At 45.0% G+C, this 17,047-nt stretch overlaps 2 protein-coding genes across 3 annotated transcripts in view; both read left to right on the forward strand.

The window, feature by feature from the left end:
• LOC306801031 (cytochrome P450 2D14-like) overlaps window positions 1-12,347 on the forward strand; it is a 28,240-nt gene extending 15,893 nt beyond the window's left edge. The window contains exons 2-10 of one of the 2 annotated variants that reach the window (XM_079303655.1): window positions 3,389-3,702; window positions 5,848-6,019; window positions 6,747-6,899; window positions 7,498-7,658; window positions 7,778-7,951; window positions 9,712-9,853; window positions 10,448-10,635; window positions 11,532-11,673; window positions 11,802-12,347. In XM_079303655.1, the coding sequence (XP_079159781.1) occupies window positions 3,490-3,702; window positions 5,848-6,019; window positions 6,747-6,899; window positions 7,498-7,658; window positions 7,778-7,951; window positions 9,712-9,853; window positions 10,448-10,635; window positions 11,532-11,673; window positions 11,802-11,980 (1,524 nt within the window). In that variant the 5' untranslated portion in view covers window positions 3,389-3,489 and the 3' untranslated portion in view covers window positions 11,981-12,347. Of the gene's footprint in view, window positions 1-3,299; window positions 3,703-5,847; window positions 6,020-6,746; window positions 6,900-7,497; window positions 7,659-7,777; window positions 7,952-9,711; window positions 9,854-10,447; window positions 10,636-11,531; window positions 11,674-11,801 lie in introns of those variants that run through there. The other variant, XM_079303656.1, reaches the window with a different exon arrangement.
• A 1,481-nt stretch (window positions 12,348-13,828) lies between these two features.
• Window positions 13,829-15,686, forward strand: NDUFA6 (NADH:ubiquinone oxidoreductase subunit A6). The gene is made up of 3 exons (XM_079303688.1): window positions 13,829-14,003; window positions 14,192-14,307; window positions 15,494-15,686. The coding sequence occupies exons 1-3, from the start codon at window positions 13,880-13,882 to the stop codon at window positions 15,623-15,625; spliced, it is 372 nt and encodes a 123-aa protein (XP_079159814.1). The 5' UTR covers window positions 13,829-13,879; the 3' UTR covers window positions 15,626-15,686.
• The last annotated feature ends 1,361 nt before the right edge of the window (window positions 15,687-17,047 follow it).

The raw sequence follows: 17,047 nt of genomic DNA on the forward strand, positions 1-17,047 counted from the left end.
TTTAATTTTAGCACTTTTCTGTCATTGCTTGTTCACTAAAGAAAACTCTTAGAAAAGAGTGTTACTTCAGTACTTTAAGAAATGTAACCATTCAACTTCAGTGTTCAGCTCCTCCTTTGCCAAGGAACCTGTTTAAATAGACATTTGTCACGATGTGACTTGGTTTTGCCAATTTTAATATATTTAATTTCTTTTAGAGATAGGATTTAGGAGTAGAGACAAGGCAGGTTCAAAACTTAAAAGGGTATAAGCAGAAATTTATTAATAATACAAAAAAAAAAAAAGAATTCCGAATAAGATTTCTAGATTATTCCCTCCTCCCCCTTCCTTCATTCCACATTCCTTAACAACAACATACAGAGAACACTGCAGTCAGTTTTCCACCCAAATAATCATTTCAGCTCACTTAAGAGAGAAAAGTTGCTTTTTCTGGTTTAGGCTTAGGGGGTATCTTTACCTTCACACTCTGCATCTGCCTGGAACCTACAGAACCATGAATTTTCCTCTCATTTTCACAGTCCTTCCAGAGCCGTGTTATGGGTTACGATGCACACATGGATTACCACTTTTAAAGGCAGGCTGCTGAAAAACAAAATTCTCTTCATCTCCTTCTCTATCAAATGTCTCTGTTCATATTCCAGTCCCAAAACAGAGAGCTCAGTTTCCCCGAGGCAAAAAGTCTTCTTCTCAAGCAACCAAACCTCCCCAAGTATATTTCACAGTTTAAAGGAATTTTAGTGAAGTCACAATCCCCTCATAGCCCCACAAAAAAAGCTTTTCACCTACTTATCAGTTGCATCTTTTCAATCTCTTCCATCAGGAACGTTATTTTCATTCTGCTGACTTCTGTGGACTCCATGCTTTATTTCTTCTCATTCAGGGGAGCTCAGGAGATGGAGAGTCTTATCCAGGCATTAAGAAGTTAAAATTGTATCCAGATCCTGAGGAAGCCACATGGGCAGCTGGAGGCCTCTTCTGCCACATGGAGAGCCGAGCTGAGCCTAGGGCCAGCAGGGCCGGTGCCAGTGCCGGAGCCACGCGGAGCTGGTGCCGGAGCCATGCGGAGCCGGGTGCCACCAGGCCAGAGCCGGGACTGCCCGGAGCGGGGACCCCGGCTGGTTGCTATCGGCCTGGTGGCCAGAAGGCATAAAGGAACAATATTAGCCTTAGCAATGTGATTTATGAAAGCAAATTAATTTCAATTGGTTTTCGGAGCTGTCCATCACCATGTCAGCTCTCTGATTGGTTCCACCAGCTCACAGGGGAAGCCCCTAGAGACAGGTCAGCCCCTCTGTTTCAACCGCAGGGTGCCTTCCCCCAGGCAAATCCACCCCTTGCACGTGAAACCAACACAACATTCTATATTTTTAACAATATAAAGGGGAAAAGGAGGCAGGATGTTAAGCATTCCAAACTTGAACGACTGGAGAAGAAACTTGGGTGACAATCAATCTTACTTTGCTGCCAGGGACCATGCGCAGTGAAAATTCTCTAAATTTCCTGTAACAATCTCTGCCTGCAAAAAGAGAGACAGGCTGCTCCATTAGCCAGTTGAATGTTCAACCTCATGAAGCTGTAATCCAAATCTCCTGCCAATGAGATCCCTGCATGAAATTAAACCTGCTCTCCTGCAGGTAAGTGTGGTAATGCTGTTTGTACTGCTGATTTCTTGCAGGATTTAGTATTTCACATTTAGTGTTTAGTATTTCACAGCTTCATGGTTGCTGCAGGCAAACTTATCCTTGACCATCATACACTGAAACAATTCTTCCTATTTTATGAACTGCAAACTCAGCGCAGCGTGTCCTCCAGTTGCCTTATCAATCCCCTGTGTCATGAAGCTGTCTAGAGCACACTCCAGAAGTCACCCAGACTGTGCCTGAGCATGCAGCTCTTAGGTTAAAACCCAGTGTGAGAGTTAGCCCTAAGGCCTGTGATTGTGTGGGATGGCTCTATTGACTTCCTCTCCTTTCCCAAGAAGTCAGTAGTGATTGCCTGGCACAACACTCCCCATAGTGCTTTGCCCCCTTCTCTTTGTCCACAGACAGCCCATCACCTCTCCCATGGCCAAGTTCTGGGCACTCCTTTGCACAGCACACAACCACTCCTCACTCTTTCCAGCCTGTTCTTCCTGAAGACACTGTGCCCATTGTGGCAGGTTTCCAGGTGTGTCAACTACCCCAGCATGTCTCTGTAAGTGAAAAGAAATCACAATTCTGCAGTTGTGTAGGAGCTGTAATTCCCCCCACTGTTTCCCATTCCACATGTTTGTTTAAAAGTACTGGGGACAAACTCTGAACCCTGATAAGCCATGATGCTTTCTAAACTGATCTTGCTGTGGAGACTCCAGCAAGGTGACATCAGCACACAGATAATGAGCATGGAGGTGCCTCCCCTCCCAGGGAAAAGGGCATTTCAGGCTCTGGCTGCACACCAGCACTGCCTGAACAACATCTTCAGGTGCATTGCCTGGCAGCCTGAGCTCTCTATCACTGCAGCAACTGTTCCATTAGGAATTTCTCCTCTGATCCCACTGAGATCAGAGATCAAGCTGTGATGGGTTTACTGCTTCTTTTCTCTAGGCTGACTGTCCTAAGAGCAGGGTTTATTGATCTCCTATGGCACAGATACCAGGAGCACACAGCTGTGCTGCTTTAGGAAATACTTTGACTAACTCCATAATTGTGTTGGCATTACTGCTTCCCCAAAGATGGGATATTTGGGGCACCTTGTAATACGTATGACTTTTTCCTTGCAGCTGAGCTGTGTTCTACAAAACCGAGGCCATTGTGCTGACTGACATTTGGAGTTTGATAAAAATTTTTAATCCTGGAAACATAACTTATTTTTAAACTCTCAGATGACTGTTTTAAGCTAATTTCTGTAGTAAGTGCGTTCTGTAAGGGAATTTTTGATCCAACCTGAACGTTCTGAAGTTCAAATGGAACCTATCCCTAGCCTGGAAACAGAAACCTGTATGATCTTAGTTTAGGAGCAGCTTCTTCCTTGACTTGCCTGTATACTAAAGAGAAGGTGACACACACTTGAACAAATTGTTTCCATATCACTCCATGAGAATGCAGCAAGATTTGTTCAGAAGTTGCTTGTGAACTTTTCCTTGTCTGTGAGAGAAGGCACCCAAACAGCCAGGGCCCACCCAGCCTTGTTCCAGCCACCACTTCCAGCAGCAACAGAGGCCTTTGAACTCTGGTTTTGGAGGAAGAAGAGGAGGAGGAGGGACCACCTCATCACCACTCCCCTAAGGCTGAACAGAGCAGAGGAGGAGCTTAGTTTCATGTTCAAAAGCCAGCAAGTGCAGGGAGAGAGAAGCAGCAGAAAAAGGCCGTGTGGGGAAGAGGAGGAAGCAAGGAGAAAGGAGCAGCTTTCAGTCAGGGCAAGAAAGTGATAGACAGGAGAATAGAAAAGGGAAAAGGAGACAGTGATAGTCTTCGGTCAAAAGAGGAAGGTCAAGGATAGACAGACTTCAAAATGGCATTGCTCCTGTGGCTGGGGTCCCAGCTGTCATCAGTCTGGAGCAACATCTCTATACTGGGAATTTTTCTTACAGTGTTTACTGTACTGCTTGACTTCATGAAGCGCAGAAAGAAGTGGAGCCATTACCCACCAGGCCCAGCCTCGCTGCCATTCGTCGGGACCATGCTCTCCATTGACTTCCACAAACCCTATCACTCCTTCAGCCAGGTGAGTGGCAGCCCCTGAACAAAACATTCCACATGCAATCCACTGTGGGCCCAGGAGGGGTGGGTCACACCGGCATCAGCTAGAGATACAAAATACAGAGAATAGGAATGTTCATTTTCCCTGAAGTTGCTAGATAGAGCTTTAAGACAAATTAGAAAAAAAAAAATATATATATATATAAAAAAGAAGAAAAAACTATGCACACAGGATGATAAACATAGCTGGAAACAGTGGATAAACATATAATGAGGAGTATAGTGGGTGCTCTGGCAGTTATGTAACAAGAACAACAGCACATGACCAAAGAAAAAGTTCAAGGAAAGGTCACCAGTAGTATTGAAGCATTCACTGAGGGACTCCCAGAAACACCTTTAGATGACCCTCCAGCACCATAAAAGGACTTGCAGAAGGAGGCAGATGCGTTCAGGTAAGTCCTAGGAAAAGTGTTGTTTATGTAGTACCTGGGATGCACGTTGCAATGAATATGGGTGATTGTGATGGAGTAAATACACTATTGTGAAATTTCATGACACTCTTTTTATTAGAGGAGTCCAGTGCTACCAAAAAGAATTCCTGTTTTCTAGTACTTCAGATTATATTAGAAAGTTAATTTTTGGCCAATTTCAGTACCACTACCCTTGCACAAAGCTGAAGGTCAATGCCCCCTCCCAAGTCCAGGATGACGCAAGTCACTGCTCAGTCTGACCTGGCCCGCACAGGTAAAGAGATAAGCACACACCAACCTCTATCTGCCCACCTCTGTATGAGCTCATGGGAGACCACTGCTGTGCCCTCAGTGACAGCTGCTGCTGCAGAGCTGGCTGCCAGCCTGACATGTGGGCAGGCTTGGAGGCAAAGAGCAGGGGAATTTACAGACAAGGGAAGACAAACAAATATCCGTGGGCTGGTAATGTGGCTGGAGGAATGGCAGGCTTCCCTGTGAGTTACTGAAGCTTGCCTGTGGACATGTGACAGTTCCAGTTAAGGAGACCAGCTTGTGGCATTTGCCCCAGCAGCAATGTCCAAAATCTCAGTAGCACTCCAATTCAAAGTCAGGGCTTAGCTTTTCTCACAGGGAAAGCACAGCTTTCACAGCTTGCAGCAGATAAACCACAGGTGTTTTGTGCTTCAGGCTGCAAACTCTAAAGGCCTCTTTTCTAGGACAGTGCTGTTCAGCTGCCCATCCCAAACCTGACAAGAAGAACACTAAATATAGCATTTGCATTATTTGTTTGCACATTGTTCAAAAGCTTACCATTTTCAAATCATATCACATCTGTGTCATTCCAACCACAATCTTGACCAGGTGCCAGTGAAATGCTAATTCCCTTTTCAACCCTACTGCAAATACCTTATTAAGTACTTAAATTCCTTGCAATGCTACAGTGCAGAAATCAAGAATCTTAGCTTTCAAAGAGCAACAACAACAAAAAAATACAGAGAAAAGTAAAAGAAAACTGTGGGGTATTGCTACTATTGCACTGCCTTTAAACAAAGTGCTTCTGAGCTTTGTTTAGTGTTCTTGACTAGCAGGGGAGCTTTGTCCTGCCTTCCCAAGACTCTTTGTCCTGTTAGAGGGCTTGTCTACCTGGAGAAGACTTTGCTCCATGGCCAGCTCCCACGGTGAGTGTATGGCTGACAGGATTACCTGTGCACTCAGCTTTATGAGGCCTACAGATCACAGCAGGTATAAAAGTATGTGCTAGTAACCTGTCATACTAGATGTGTACATTCCTTTTAGGGAGAAAGTTGACTTGAAACTGTCGTGTGGAATTGCATTTCCCACCCTTGTCACGGAATATTTCCTGCAGCAGAAGTAGATGAATTCAAAACTGACTTAATCTTTCAGATTAAGGTTCTGGACACAATTAAAAGTACTTGCATTATGTTCATGACAACGGTTTGGCCAGAATAGGTGTAGTCTAAATTTTTCCATCTACAGGGCATTGATCCCTCCTACGGCTGCTGCTTGGCACTGTTTGTAGCTGTTGCACTGCAAAGATAAAGATCAAAGATCAGCTGAAGATCTCTGAATAGAAGTACCTCGAAATTCTCTAAATAGTAAAGGCCCTAAGGAAGGATATGGTGATATTTCTGATGTTACACTCAGCTCATTTGCAGGGACATGTTCATTTATCTTGACAGCTTCAGAAGAAGTTTGGAAACATCTTCAGTCTCCAAAACTGCTGGACCAATGTGGTAGTGCTGAATGGGTATAAAACAGTGAAGGAAGCCCTGGTCCACAACTCGGAGGTTTTTGCAGATCGGCCCCCCTTTCCAATGTACGAACATATGGGCTACGGAGAGAATTCTGAAGGCAAGTCCCATAAACATGGACATTTCTTGATGGCACTAGCATGAGAAGGATTGGGTAGAGGCAAGATGTTATCAGTATAGTGCACCTTTGCACGTTCCCTGGTCAAGCTCCTTGCATGTCTGGCACCATTTGGGGGCAACAAACTCAGATTTGATTAAATGGGGGCTCCCCTTAGTGGTTGTAGTATGACTCCAGCAAGCGCACCCTTCTTCAGCTGTGTGAGGATACTACCAGTGGTACAACTTTTCTGCCAGCTCCCAACACGCACATATTAGTACTCATGATGCTCATGTAAGAGAATATGCTTATGCAAAATGTTACATGTAAGTTGGTGCAAAACAACATGGTGACTTTCATTGAGGAAAGAGTCTTTTTCTGCATCCTGCCCACATCACATCCTTGGCTCCTCTGTGGTGGCACAAGCTGCCACCTGGTTCACACAAGCTGTGGGAACAATTCTGAATGGTTTGGAGGGGCGATTCCTTTATCCTTAGCAGCCCTTGTTGCTCCCACTGAATCCTCCCTGCACCTGTTCAAGCCAGGAACAGGCGATAGAAGGTGAAGAGATCCATTTCAGAATTGCTGTCTGAACAAGCTGCACAAGGTCAGAGTGTTTCATCTATGCACACAGACCTGTACCTCCAGACTCACAATTGCTGTTCTCTTGCAAAATTCTCTTGATGTACAAGTCAGGTATCTGACGTTTCTTGCTCACCCACAATTCCAGGGGTTGTTGTAGCAAGATACGGCCACGTCTGGAAGGAGCTAAGGAGATTCACACTCACTACGCTGAGGAACTTTGGCATGGGAAAGAAATCTCTGGAGGAGCGAGTGGTAGAGGAAGCTGGATTTCTTTGCTCTGCCATCAAGTCTGAAGAAGGTTTGTGATATCCATGAGGATGGGGAAATCACAGAGAAAGGCAATACAGTGTTGCAGAGAGATGTAATACTACTGCCACTCCTGTTTGCATGCACTGCTCTCTTCCCATGCAGATGCAGTCTTTCTGGTCTATGTGCATTCCTTGGAGCCACTTCTGCTTCACCCAGGGGGGTTGCTGTAACACTAATCCATTGAAACAGTAAACAAATAGGAAATTAGACACAGAGAGGTAAAATACAATTATTACCAGAGCTCTGTAACTCTGTGTAGTTTAGAGGAACATATTGATATTATCACATGCAATAAAAGTGCAGCTGAGAGTTAGCAGCCTGAAACAGAACAAAGTGTTGCCTATCAAGTCACAGAACAAACCTGCAACTCTAGTTTTCTTGAGAGTTTTCCTCTTTAAACATTGATCAACCAAATATTAGTAAGAATGAGATGCTCCTCTCTTCCTAGCATGATGCTTTGAGTGGTTTGATTTTTTTTTCTCCTGGTATCATCAAGGTGGCATTTGTAAACTCTCATTGCTGACAGATGAAATCCAGCAGTTTGGTGTTGTTGAGCTTCATGGCTTGGTCTCCATTTCCATTTTCAGGTAAACCTTTTGACATACGTGTTCCTCTAAATAATGCTGTCTGCAACATGATCTGCCACATTGTCTTTGGAGACCGTTTTGACTATGGTGATGAGACATTCAACAAGCTCTCACAGTTATTTCAAAATTCCTTGGATGAAGAAGCTGGATTCCTGCCTCAGGTAAACCACAAGCTGTAGGAAGCTGCCCTCTATTGCTTGAGAGAATTGTGTTTTGATCATTTTCCCTTTTTTGCATCATGTCATATCTTCTCTCTGTCTCTCTGGTTCTCACACCCCAGTTTCTTAACGTGGTGCCCATTCTGTTGCGCATCCCTGGAGTGCCACAGAGAGCCTTTCGAGCACAGAGTGAGTTAATGGACTTCATAGATGTGGTCATACAGAAGCATATGGAGACCTATGACCCTGCTTACACTCGAGATATCACAGATGTGTTTTTAAAGGAAATGGAGAAGGTAGGGTGACACCGGCAGACCCTCTGGGGTCAGGAATAGTTTCTTTGTCTATTCAAGTTTGTGAAGCTGACATCCTCATAGAGCTGCACTAAACCTCTTACCAACTCATTTACTACTTTTTCCTTCCACATCTCATTTCTTGAGAAGAAATGTATTCTTCATGCCATAAGTACTTTTATTGTCTTAAGATACCATATTATCTGCTGATGTTCTTTTTTCCATTTTCTGTCTTCACATTTCCTTCAAAATATAAGAATTTCTGTCTTTCCAGATTTCAATACTATGAAAGCTTTAGAAAGGTAATGATTAATAATTCACTAATGGTCCTAAGTTTGCACCAGGGAACAACTCAGCATGCAAGATTCTGTATCAGTGCCTCAATGACTGATGCCTCAAAATCAGTCACCAAACTGGAGCAACCAATTGAACTTTTGGTGTCATTGTCCCATCCATAGCCTGTCTTTAAACCAAGTTATGATTTGAAACTAGTGTCTCCTCTGGGATATGTATTTTTGAATGGCTTGCTAAGAACTAGTTCTCTAAACATCAGAGGAAGGCCTAAATCTGAACTCCACTGAAATTAAAAGGAGTCTTTCCTTGAGTTCAACCAGGCAAAAGTCAGTGTAAAATCAAAGATATTTGGGTCAGCCCGTCCATCTGCCATATGTTTCTGCACATGGATTCACTAGATTTCAAGGGCCAGATGTGAAGTATTAGGAAATTCTGCTTGCAAATCACTTCTGCTATCCACGTCCTCAGGCTGGACTGCTTCTCTGCATAACAAGCCCTACCTGCTGTGGGAGTCAGGCACCTCCAGCCCACACCTTGTGTTCCCCCAGGTCGCATGGGCAGAGGAACGTCACCCCCTTCTGTTCACTAACATCACCTGATAAGCCAGTCTGATAAATCCTTCTCCTGAGTTAATTGTGGTCAAATCAGTCCCAAACTCCCTTGTCTGAGATGTTTTGTTGGAATAACAGTTGAGTCTTAAATGCATTATTAATTGCTATCCATATTAAAACAGCATCTAAATATACAGAATAACTTAACAGAAGCTAGTCCCTAGAAAAGGGAAGTATAAAGAGGATTTGAAAAGACAAGCAGATGAACTCATGCAGAGAGCTTGTCATTTCTCATATGCTAACAAATTTGAGCTCAATTAGCTTTTGGATAAGAGACCAGTTTTGCTGAAAGTGGCATTGGAGATTTAATAGGCAGCAATAATCCTTTAACCTGATAACCCTGATCCTTTTTTTTTTTTTTTTTTTTAATTGTAAGAAAATAGCAGGGCAAGAGCAGCAAGAATCTCTAATGCAGAGCTGGCGATGACCCCCTTAAAATCATTCTAATTTTATATTTGCCACACTTATGCAGCCTCCTCTCTACTCTGTGCCTTTTATCAAACCTGAATAACTGTGTTCCACCTCCTCTGGGGGAAGATGTTACAGTGAGTGGCAAGGGCCTGTTTGAGCTGAGAGCCCAAGAAATTTAGTTCTGTCCTGAAGGCTGGGGTAGCATTCTTCTCTGAGTATACTGGAGGTGGTTGAGGACCTTCAAATACCAAACACAGGAGGTAACAGCATTACAAAGTACATGAGTCATGCTCAGACTGTTGCTCCTGCTGTGCTCTACTCTCCCAAAGAATAACAGGAACACATGCTAAAAAATGGACCTAGTGCATCTCAGCACTTCTCTGGATACTGCTCTTCTCACTGAGGAAATAGCCCAGCTCCAATCACTCACTTTTTTGCTCTCCACAGGGTAAGGCAGCTGAAGAGAATGGTTTCAACTATAAAAACCTTCGTCTGGTGGCCATGGACTTGTTTACAGCTGGTTCTGAGACCACCTCCACCACTCTGCGGTGGGCATTGCTGTATATGCTTCTCCACCCAGAAATACAGAGTAAGTCAGAAAGTTGCTTTCAGAAGTGTAAAATCTTCCCTTCAAGACTAATTTTTCCACAAGGATTTCACAATAAGGAACAGCAATCCATGGATCTTGCAATGAGGAGTAGCTTTGGCGATTGTTGGTCTAGCAGAAACGCAGGATAAACACTTCCCAAACAGCTCTTCTGGCAGGGAGTAGTCGTGATAAAAAGACTGGAGTTCAAAAGGCAAGTTTGCACTTGCCTTCATTTTGAGGGCTTCACCTGGAGGCTTGCAGTGGTCAGTGTACCCTGTTCCAGGATTTGGAATAGAGGCTGATTGCTTTAAATTCTCTCATACTGCTTGCCCAGGTACCCTTCTAGCTGCATAGAGGAGGGGTAAGTTAGCATGTCAAGTGGCAAGCCCTTTATTAGAGATGCTATGAGCAAAGAAGAGTTATACAGAGTTACCAGTCAACTGAAAAATGTCTTTGTGTCTGGTTTCTGTTTCCATCTCCTGTCCTGTTCTCACAGAGTGCCTACACTCTCATGCAGCCAGTCTTTCTTCAGCTTGTACCTGCTGCTTCTGGTTATCTAAGGGTCCTCTAATTCTTTATCTCTTCTGCTTTCAGGCAAGGTCCAGGCAGAGATTGATAAAGTGATTGGCAGAGAGAGACCCCCCACCATGAAGGACCAAGCAAGCATGCCTTACACTAATGCTGTGATCCATGAAGTGCAACGCTGTGGGGATATTGTTCCTGTTGGGCTACCTCACATGACGTACCGGGACACTGAGTTGCAAGGCTTCTTTATTCCCAAGGTGACCATGACCAGATAAGCAATACAGCAGCCTTTCCCTGTGCAGATGCCAGGCATGGGGATGACCCCATCCAACCCTGCAGCATTACACTTCCATCCCCAATTACAGTCACAGTGTTACAGCACTAAAATAGGATGTTTTGAAATGCTAAATTCTGGCCAATGGTCATACCTGTGTTCTAGGCTTATGCTTGTCGTGTGGGAACGCAACTGCACTGGCAGCTTGGTGCAAAGGTTTCCTTTCCTCTCCATGAGCCACGATATTCACTGCTTGTCAAAAGAAGCCTAACAGGCTCTGTGGAGGCACTCAACACAGCTTACTGGCTTTCCTGAGATGGTAGTAGTTAAATTCTAACCTCTGAAGCCACTCAAAAGCCATTGGCATTCAGACCAGTTCCGCTGAGACAAGCAGCTGCCCTGGCAGCAGTAGCAGAATTCAAGCCTGGGATACTTTTGTAATGTTTTTGTAGCAAAGTGGTATCTCCTGTGCTTTAGAACCTTGACATGTGAAACAAGAAAGCTTTGCGATTTTCCATGGTCCCTGTGAAAGTTGGGGTTTGAAGTCTGTCAGTCAGCTTTTTCTCTGCAGCTATAAAACAGGTCCAGGAGGATCTGAAAAGCAGAGGCTGTTTCCACTGTGTAACTGTGAAATTGGCATTTGCATGCAACAGCCTTTGTAGGGATACAAACTGCAAAAGTTCAGATGCTTCTGAGTGCAGGGCAGGCATCATATGCCATTGGGAAAGGGCCCTGCTTTACCTCTGCTTCAAATTAGATGCAGAAGTGGAAATGGGTGGTATTAGATGGGAGACACGGACTAAAGAGGGACCAGCATTGCTTTGTTGTGCCAAGATAACGCTGCTGTTCTCACTTGTTTCCTCTTGTCGGGGAGTACAGGGGACGACAATCATCACCAACTTGTCTTCCGTGCTGAAGGATGAGACAGTCTGGAAGAAACCAAATGAGTTTTACCCCGAACACTTCCTGGATGCAAAGGGGCAGTTTGTGAAACCAGAGGCCTTCCTGCCCTTCTCAGCAGGTAAATCTGAGAGGAGGATCCAGCTGCAAGTCAGAAGCACGGCAGGAGGGTGATCTGCTCCCCCTGTGGCCGTTCTAACATCGATTATTGCCCTCTTTGACAGACTCTTCCTATTCCCTCTCCTGCAGGTCGCCGTGCCTGCCCAGGAGAACAGCTGGCCAGGATGGAGCTCTTTCTCTTCTTTACCACGCTCCTGCAGAAATTCACTTTTGTGCTCCCTGAGGACCAGCCCAGGCCACGGGAGGATGCTCACTTTGCACTCATCAACTCTCCACAGCCATACCTGTTGCAAGCTCTCCCAAGATAAGTGCACACCACTCTCACTCACAGATTATCACCCACACAAACTGTGTCAGAAATATTGCGGGTCTAGACAGGATCATGCCAAGTTCAATCTCAAGTCTGTGCAGAAGGCCACATCTGTGTAAAGTAAGGATCTAGACCAATATCTTGTTTAGCTTCATTCTAGACATTGTTCTTGAATCAGGCAAGAGACCTTCAGCTTCAACAACAAGGTGACATTAAAATGAAAATTCAGACAAGCGCTTCAGGAAAATCTTACCATCCAAGACATACATGTTCCCTTCATTCCTTCCTGTTTACTACATACTTCTGTATGTTGAACAAATGCTGCATTGTCTTAATTTATAGCCTCAAAGAAAGAAAAATTTAATCCCAACAACCCTTACGTCGCACTATACTTCCAGTATTAGTAAATACCAAGGAGTAGTCAAGTAGTCTATATGATGTGTCAGACACAGAAGATCATTTGTGAAATACAGTAATTTTGATAAATGCATTTAAAGAAAAATGCTGGTGTGTAGAATTAAAACTTTTTTTTTTTTTTTCATGACATCAAGTCAGCTCTTGGGCAGGTTTGGAACTCACAAATGTATGGAGTTACACTCTTTGAATCTGTATGGCCATAGATTTCAGAGTTATCTTTCACTTTCTTCCTGCAATTTGTCTTCCTGACAAATTGTTTTGCAAGATGTAAAGATAAGTAGATGTTGAAATTAGCAACAGCTCCCTTACCACATCTTAAGAGATAATAGCAAAAAGGCACTTCTCTGTATAATCGCTACTAAAAAACCATAAAATATCTGAAATCGGGTGCACATGTGCAGTAGTAAATTTGTATATTAGTAATTTTGGAAGCTATGAAAGCTATTGAATTATGCAAATACTTACGAATATAATTAAGATTTGAACTTCAGCAGGAACTGCACATTTATGCTTTTCATCTACAAAATAACTTGAAAGAATAAAAGCGATGTGAAATTCTCTTTCTCACCCCCCTCTTTGCGTTCGCCTCAGTCCTGCCATGCTCCTGCCCCAGATACTCACTCACCTGAGAGATTTCTCTTCTCACACCCGGCACCACACCTGCCTCCATCAAGATCATTTCAGTGTAACTTTTCTGGTCTGTTCAATGACACAGAACTGAATTTCTTCGGATTGATAGGGGCCAGCACATACACAAGTGTACTTACAGAGGACTTAGAGAAGTCCTGGCACTCGTTTTTTTGGATAAAAACGTGGGTATAGCTAGAGTAGGCACTGTCTTTCTAGCATGCAAAGCTGTATGAGAGAAAGCCCAGCTGCACGACCGAACAGCAGCCGGTTGCAACGTTCCGGGGACAAAGGGAAACACATTGATGGTACCAAATCACAGCCCCAGCCCTGCCCTGAGGGAGCAGCGGGCTCTGAGGGGCGATGAAGACCCGCGGCCTCAGCAGGCGGAGCCCTCAGCAAACAGAGCCCTCAGCAGGCGGGGCCCTCGGCAAACAGAGCCCTCAGCAAACAGAGCCCTCAGCAGGCGGGGCCCCTCAGCAGGCGGGGCCCTCGGCAGGCGGGGCCCTCAGCAAACAGAGCCCTCAGCAGGCGGGGCCCCTCAGCAGGCGGGGCCCTCAGCAAACAGAGCCCTCAGCAAACAGAGCCCTCAACAGGCGGGGCCCTCGGCAGGCGGAGCCCTCGGCAGGCGGGGCCCTCAGCAGGCGGGGCCCTCAGCAGGCGGGGCCCTCAGCAGCCGAGACCGCCCACCAGCTTCTCCATCCCTTGCAATAGCAGTGATTGGCGTTTCTTTCGACCAATCGAGTGAGCGACCTCCAGCCCGGGAGGCTGGATTGGCAGCTCAGCCGTCCAATAGGAGAATTGCGGTGCCCTGCGCCTTCCCGCGGGCGGAGGGGAAGGTGGCAGCAGCAAGATGGCGGTGGCGGGCAAAGGCGTAGTGTCGGCGGTGAAGCCGATCTTCAGCCGGGATCTGAGCGAGGCGAAGCGGCGCGTCAGGGAGCTGTACCGAGCCTGGTACCGCGAGGTGCCCAACACGGGTGGGTGAGGAACGCGGGGCCTGCCGCATGGGCTCAAGGTCGGAACGGCCTTAATGACATTGGTGGAGCCGGCGGGCATCGCATGAACGAGTGACAGTGTAGCGATTTTTCGGGTTGAGTTGCACGGTGCCGGTGGCACAAGTGTAGAGCGGCGTCGATGACCGTAGAAGGTGTTGTGTTTCTCTTAGTGCACCTGTACCAGCTGGACATCACGGTGAAACAGGGGCGTAACAAGGTGCGGGAGATGTTCATGAAGAATGCCCACGTTACGGACCCACGCGTGATAGACATGCTGGTTATTAAGGTACAAACAGTTCCTTCTGATTTGTTGAAGCTGCAGAGAATGTGGATGATTGTTGGTGAATGTTATGGAGGAGAGGGACACCTTTGTACAAGCCTGTCTATGGAGTCGTCGTCTCTTGCAGTTGGATTGGTACATCTATGTCAGCAAACCTGTCGATAAGGGATCAGGTGGCTTTAGAATTCAGCAAGTGTACGTCAAGCAAAGCAGCAGTTAAAATACTAAGTTTGTTCTTTATTTTTGTTGTTTACCTGCTTGTCTTTTTTTAACAACAGCAATCAAAGAAAGGGAAAATAGGTACTGCTCATTAATTTACTATTAAAAATGAACTTTCTACTCTCTACAGTACTTCATTTGATTGGAAAATGGTTTTCTTCACTGATTCTGAAACATATATTACTGTGTCAGTGCTTGGTGGGAAGCTGGTTTTGGGTGGCACTCCAACACTCCAATTCTGCAACACATCTGGTGATGTCACAGGCATGACAGACCCATCTGCTTCAAAGCAATAATCAGCACAACGGGCTTCAAAATGTGTCTGAGCAACAGTAACTGATCTCTACAGTTCTAAAGCAAAAGAAAGCTTCCAACCAAGGACTGCCGTGCTCACCTGCATTTCAAAAGTTACTGTGTCTTTACATGATGAAAAAAATCTGGAAACACAATCCTAGATTGTATGTAGGTGACAATTCTAGGCAGTCTCATTTAGCTCTGTGCTACCATCCTAAAAAACGGTAAAAAATAATGGAATCCTGAAGAAGTTGCATGTCTCAGTGGCAGTGATACTGGGGAAAAGCACTTGGCAGCAGTTAATTTTACAGCTAAAGTGTTGCTGTTCACCCAAATTCAGTAGAGTTGCTCCAATGCTAGGAATGTTGGGTAGAATTTTATGGAAGGTGCTGGTCAGGAGAGAAAGAAAATTTTAAGAATGGGACAGAGTCTCTTGCCTGTTTCTTACCAGGGCAGAGAAGCTGTGCTGCAGAGAAATGAACTCAAGTCCCAAGGCAGGAACAGTATATTTGTGTCACAGTGTAGGTAGTGCATGCAGGCTCTAGGAGTACAGAACTGTTTAAGCAGTTATTATTTTCACAGGTGTTTTCAAGTGCATTCAAATAACTGTCACAGTACTGTGTGGTTAGACTTAGGCTCTCACTGCCAGCTAGTCTAAAATTCTTCTGTGTGTGTGCAGGGGAAAATGGAGCTTCAAGAGACCATTCATGTCTGGAAGCAGAGGACTCACGTCATGAGGTACTTCCACGAGACGGAAACCCTGCAACCCAAAGACTTTCTGTCCAAATTCTATGCGGGCCACAATCCCTGACAAACTGACTGTGTGTTCCTGCCTTCTATTACAAATAAAGTTCTATACAACAGAAAAAAAATCCATGCAAAGAGATTCTCTAGCATCTTAGGAGCCTAATGACTAGACAAACCCAGAGCATGTGCAAGTGATTATGATCTGTTTGAAGAGCTGTAATTTCCTAGTTTGGCCGATGTGTATTTTCGGTGGATGGCATTTATCCCATCACTTACCCTGGGGTGTCTGCTGAATAACCACAACACAACCTGCCTGTGGGTCTTTGTGCTTAGCCTGCAGCCCCATCTCTAGATGTTAGCTCTGTGAGGAGAAGGGCAGGCCTTCAGAAAAGCCACTGTACTCACAGAAATATTCTTGTGCTTGAGGCACACGTGTATTCATGCAGTGTCTTGCAATTTCAGGCTATGACTTGGTTGACTTTATGTTTTTTATTGGGCTTTAGTCTTCCTAGTTTCTCACAGAGAATATATAAAATCCAGTAGGCAAATAAATCCTTGTGCATTAAAACATCAGCAGGGTTCATTTCTCTGCTGTTAACTGAAATCACCTAGAGAAAGGGGGTTTGTATTGAATTTTTCTAGAATAGGAAGGCTCTGTAACAGTTTCTGAAGCCTAGCAGGAGATTGTGTCCTACCCCATCACCTCATCCAGTGAACCAGGAATTGCTAGTTCCCTTTTGAGAGGGATAAGGAGAATTTATTCTTTCACCAGACAGAACAGGTTTTCAGCAAGTAACTTGGTGCTGGAGCTCTTCCACCTGTGAGCAGCCCTGGATGTTTGCACTATACTCCAACTTGTTTTTTATTTTTTGGCCTAAATAAACATTGCTTTATCCTGTAAGTGCTGAGGCTTTCTTCCCCATGAGGACTGTAACTCAGCACTCCTCAGGGATGTGTACAGAGAAACCTTGAGGCTCCAGCATTGGCATGTTTTTAAGGACAGGGTAGACAAAGACAGGAGGGGCCCAGGAGGGACTGTAGGACAAAGCAGTGAAAAGGATTTTGGCAGCTTATAAAACAGGAATAGGTACACGTTTGCCTTCCAAGAGCAGGTAAATGGGAACAACCACTTCTCAGGTGGCTTTGGGCAAGCAGGGGGCAACTCTGACACCAAGTGACTCAAGAACCTGACAGCTGCTTTTAGCTACAGCTCTTGGGGTTACTCAGATTACAGGCTCCCTTTTCTCTCAGTACCCATGCTGGGGAGTTATTGAGCAAACATGAAAAGCTGTGCCAAAGAAGAAAGGAACAAATGTGGTTGTTGGAACCATACTCCCAATTCAACAGCAACACCAATACGGAAAGAAGAAGTGGGCAGTCAAGAAGCCAGATGTAGTGACTAGAAACCATGAGACACAGGAGCAATGCTGGCTTAAGAAAAATAAATAATTGACCAACCTTTCAAGGTTCCATTTTGAGAGAGCAT

The sequence above is a fragment of the Erithacus rubecula genome (genome assembly GCF_903797595.1).
Source record: "Erithacus rubecula genome assembly, chromosome: 4".
Taxonomy (NCBI): Eukaryota; Metazoa; Chordata; class Aves; order Passeriformes; family Muscicapidae; genus Erithacus; species Erithacus rubecula.